Source organism: Crocuta crocuta, unplaced genomic scaffold, assembly GCF_008692635.1.
Source record: "Crocuta crocuta isolate KB4526 unplaced genomic scaffold, BGI_CrCroc_1.0 scaffold528, whole genome shotgun sequence".
Lineage (NCBI taxonomy): Eukaryota > Metazoa > Chordata > Mammalia > Carnivora > Hyaenidae > Crocuta > Crocuta crocuta.
This window is the reverse complement of record NW_027530010.1, coordinates 1924930-1928538: the sequence shown is the minus strand read 5'-3', so window position 1 is coordinate 1928538 and position 3609 is coordinate 1924930. Positions and strand designations below refer to the sequence as shown.

The following is a 3609-nucleotide window of genomic DNA, read 5'->3' as shown; positions in this document are numbered from 1 at the left end:
CACTGCGCCTTAAGTGCCCCCGGCCCACTCTGGAACGTGGGGCGTCAAGATTCTGTAATTCCAGCCTAACCATCTATTTCCTGGGCTTGGTTTCTAACGTGACCATGTTCCCCGTCCTCCCCAGTCTGCTGACGGGGCCCGTGGAGGGTGGCTATGACTCAGGCGCTGTGCGTCTCCTCCCTCACTTCCACACCCAGAGTTTTCCAAGGGGTTGTCCTGGGCATTTTGGACAGGGCCACTCTCTGTTGTGCAGGACCCTGCGGTGAACTCGTCAGGACGGAGACGTTAGGACCGACGTGCCGTTAACTGCAGATTTCGCTCAGATCTCACTAGTCTCCCCGCTAACGTCTCTTTCCTTTCCCGGCTCCCCCGCTATGTTGGGTTCTTACGTGTCTTCATTCTGCTCTGGTCTGTGACAGTTCCTCAGTCTCCTTTCAGGACCTTGGTGGTCACTTACGTTGTAGAGTGTTGCTCACGTGGCTTTGTCCAGATGCGTGTTGGCCGTTTGTTGTCACGGTTGGAATGCGATTGTATGTTCGAGGTTAACTGTTTTGTTTTAAATGTGTGTTTTCGAGAGAGAGAGGGAGTGGGGAAGGGGCAGTGAGAGAGCCAGAGGATCGAAAGCAGGCTCTACACTGACGGCCTGATGTGGGGCTCGAACTCACAGAGTTCATGACCTGAGCTAAAGTCGGATGTTTAACTGACTGAGCCACCCAGGCGCCCCTCGAGGTTAAGATTTTAAAGCACTGCTCGCACTGAGGACGTCGGTTTGCTCATCAGAGAGCCTTCACTGGCTTCCCCCCGGTACCTCTTAGGATAAGTCCCCACCCTTAACCTCCTCTTCTGGACCGCGGTAAGGAATTGGGACGTCCTCCAGAAGCCCAAGGAAAGCCGTCAGAGGGTTTTAGTCAGGAGCACGGGGGGCACCCGATGGCGTTGACACTGCTGCCGTGGTCGCGGGCAGGGGGAGTGGACTGGGCTGGAGCGGGACCAGGGACGCTGTGCTCGGCAGGGCGGGAAGAGCCAGCTTAGACGGGGCGCGCAGCGGAGACGCGGGGGTGCGGGGACTCCAGGGACTGAGGGAGGGAGCAGTCACGGCCAGCTCAGCCTCCTGTCTTGGGCAGGCGGTGGCTTGTTAACCCAGCTGGGGGACCGTGCTAAGAGGGGTGGCAGGTTGTGAGGGGCCGCGGGGGCCGCTGGGCCCAAGCTGCTGGTTCGGGGTTGGTGGCTGGGTGGTGACAGGAGGCAGCCCCGGGGGACGGAGCAGAGCGGAGGTGAACGCCCGTGCGGCCTGCCTGCCGCTGTCCTGCTTCCTCCCCGGGGCTCCTGGCCGCGGCTTGTCCCCACAGGACCCCGTTTTCTCCCGAGCCCGCCTTTCCCTCACTTAGCAGGAGCGAGAGCGCGGCCTCCGTGTGAGGCCCTACCCGTTTCCGACGCTGGGAATTCCTCCCGGACGAGCTGTTAAAGCCGTGCGTCGCCGGGGAGAGGGTGACGGCCCGGTATTCGCCCCAAGCTGAGCACGTGGTGTTTTGCCTTGTAGGCTCAGGAGGAAGCACGTCGGAACAGGCTGATGCGAGACATGGCCCAGCTCCGACTCCAGGTGAGCCTGGCCTCCTGTCCCCTGCACCCCCCACCCCTGCTCTGACCCAGGCCCCACCCTGCTCTGTTCCGCCTCCCCCTTCCATGGTGGCCTTCACCCCGATCACCTCTGAGACCGCCTTCTCTTTCTCGTTTCCTCACAGCCTTAATGCCCCTTCTCTGCCTTCGTCACTGTCTGTTCCCTGTCTCTCTCGCTACCTTACTCTTCTTTCTGTCTCCCTTTTCTCCAAGGCCCTTGGTACAAGGGTCCCCTGTTGGCATAAGAAGCCCCTTGGGCCCCGTTTCCCCCGTCTCCCCCAGGCTGCAGGGCCCATGCAGCCCCGCTCTCCGCCTCTCTCCCCAGCTCGAGGTCTCTCAGCTGGAAGGGAGCCTGCAGCAGCCCAAGGCCCAGTCGGCGATGTCTCCCTACCTCGTCCCCGACACCCCGGCCCTCTGCCACCACCTTCCTGTTATCCGCCAGCTGGCCTCCAGTGGCCGCTTCATTGTCATCATCCCCAGGACAGGTAGGCCTGTGGTGCAGGTGGTGGGACAGAGCGTGGCCACGCGGGACTTCGGGTTTACGATTGAGGGACCGTCACGGGGGCCCAGGTTACACACGGCGGCCTTGGTCCAGCCCTGCCGCTTTTCTAAGGCTCAGCCTCTTCAACTGCGGAATGTGTGTGACAGTCTCTATTAAACCCTCACTCACGAGACAGTTGGGAGAAACAGAAGGGAAAAATCCAAGTGAACGCGCTTGGTGAATTGTTAGGTACGCTGCTCGCAGGCCGCGCCCTGAAAGAGCTCAGGAGCCGCTAGGAGCCGTGGTCCCCACTTTCCCTGCGGCGCGTGCCGCCCGGGCTCATGTGTCTTGTCCTTCCCCACCCCTACCTCGCCCGCCAGTGATCGACGGCCTGGATTTGCTGAAGAAGGAACACCCGGGGGCCCGGGATGGGATCCGATACTTGGAGGCAGAGTTTAAAAAAGGAAACAGGTGAGCGCGGCCCTGGCGGGGCGACCCCGGAGCCCAGTCTCAGTCTCCCAGGCAACAGACGCTCATTTGTCCCTGCTCCCTGGGGTGAGACACACACTTGCCCTTCTGCCCACGGCCTGGGAAGGCAGGTCGGGCAGTGAGGGGGCCTGGAGCCCCGCTGGGGGTCTGCCTGCCTCTGGGCCGGACAGAGCGCGTCACCGGGCAGTAGGGGCAGACCCCCGACCTCCCCCGCAGTCGTCCCGGGCGGGGGACAGGTTTCCCAGGGTGACGGTGCCTTCTTCGGCCCGCGCACCTCCCTCGGAACCGTCATCAGCGCTCAGTCCAGCACAGGCCCGTCTTGCCGAGCCGGGGGCTAGAAGAGCAGGGGCAGTGTGTGCAGAGAGAGGGAGAGGCTGGTCCCTGCTCCCCCCGCCTCTGCCTCTGCCTCTGCCTGGCCAGGACGATGCACAAAGCCGGCTTGTCTGGGCCTGGTCTCCAGGAGCCCTGACTTGAAAAGCATCTGCTGCTGCTGCTCGCCCAGGCCCTCCCCTGGGAGGGACCAAACGATCCGTGTTATCAGAAGGAAAAGCGAGCCGGGCTCAGCCGCCAGGAAGCCACTTTGAAATGACTCCAAACAGAGCTGTGAAGGGACAGGCACCCCTACTCCTCCTGCAGAACTGGGCCCCCTCCGCCGGGCCACAGTGCAGTGCTTTGTGCGAGGCGCCCTCCCTCTCTCTGACCCCGCACCTCCCTCTGCCGCCTCCTTCCCAGGTATATTCGCTGCCAGAAAGAGGCAGGGAGGAGCTTCGAGAGGCATAAGCTGAAGAGGCAGGATGTGGAGGCCTGGTGAGGTTGCGGCCCGTGCTCTGGGCCTCGGACCCCCCCCCTTCCCAAGCAGGGCCAGCCCGGGGCCTTTGGGGGGAGTGAGAAGTTGCAGCCCCAGACCCCCTGTGGCCCCGAGGTGCTCGGTGTCCTTGCTCAGTGGACACCATCCAGTACCAGCTTGCACTGACTGCCTGGTGCCCCCCCCCCCCCCCCCCCCCCCCCGCCCGACCCCCCCC

General features: G+C 63.1%; 1 protein-coding gene across 1 annotated transcript in view; it reads left to right on the top strand.

The window, feature by feature from the left end:
- SMG5 (SMG5 nonsense mediated mRNA decay factor) overlaps positions 1–3609 on the top strand; it is a 20184-nt gene that overhangs the window by 15031 nt on the left and 1544 nt on the right. The window contains exons 16-19 of the mRNA XM_077764169.1: positions 1541–1600; positions 1943–2102; positions 2479–2569; positions 3320–3394. Of these exons, the coding sequence (XP_077620295.1) occupies positions 1541–1600; positions 1943–2102; positions 2479–2569; positions 3320–3394 (386 nt within the window). The remainder of the gene's footprint in view (positions 1–1540; positions 1601–1942; positions 2103–2478; positions 2570–3319; positions 3395–3609) is intronic.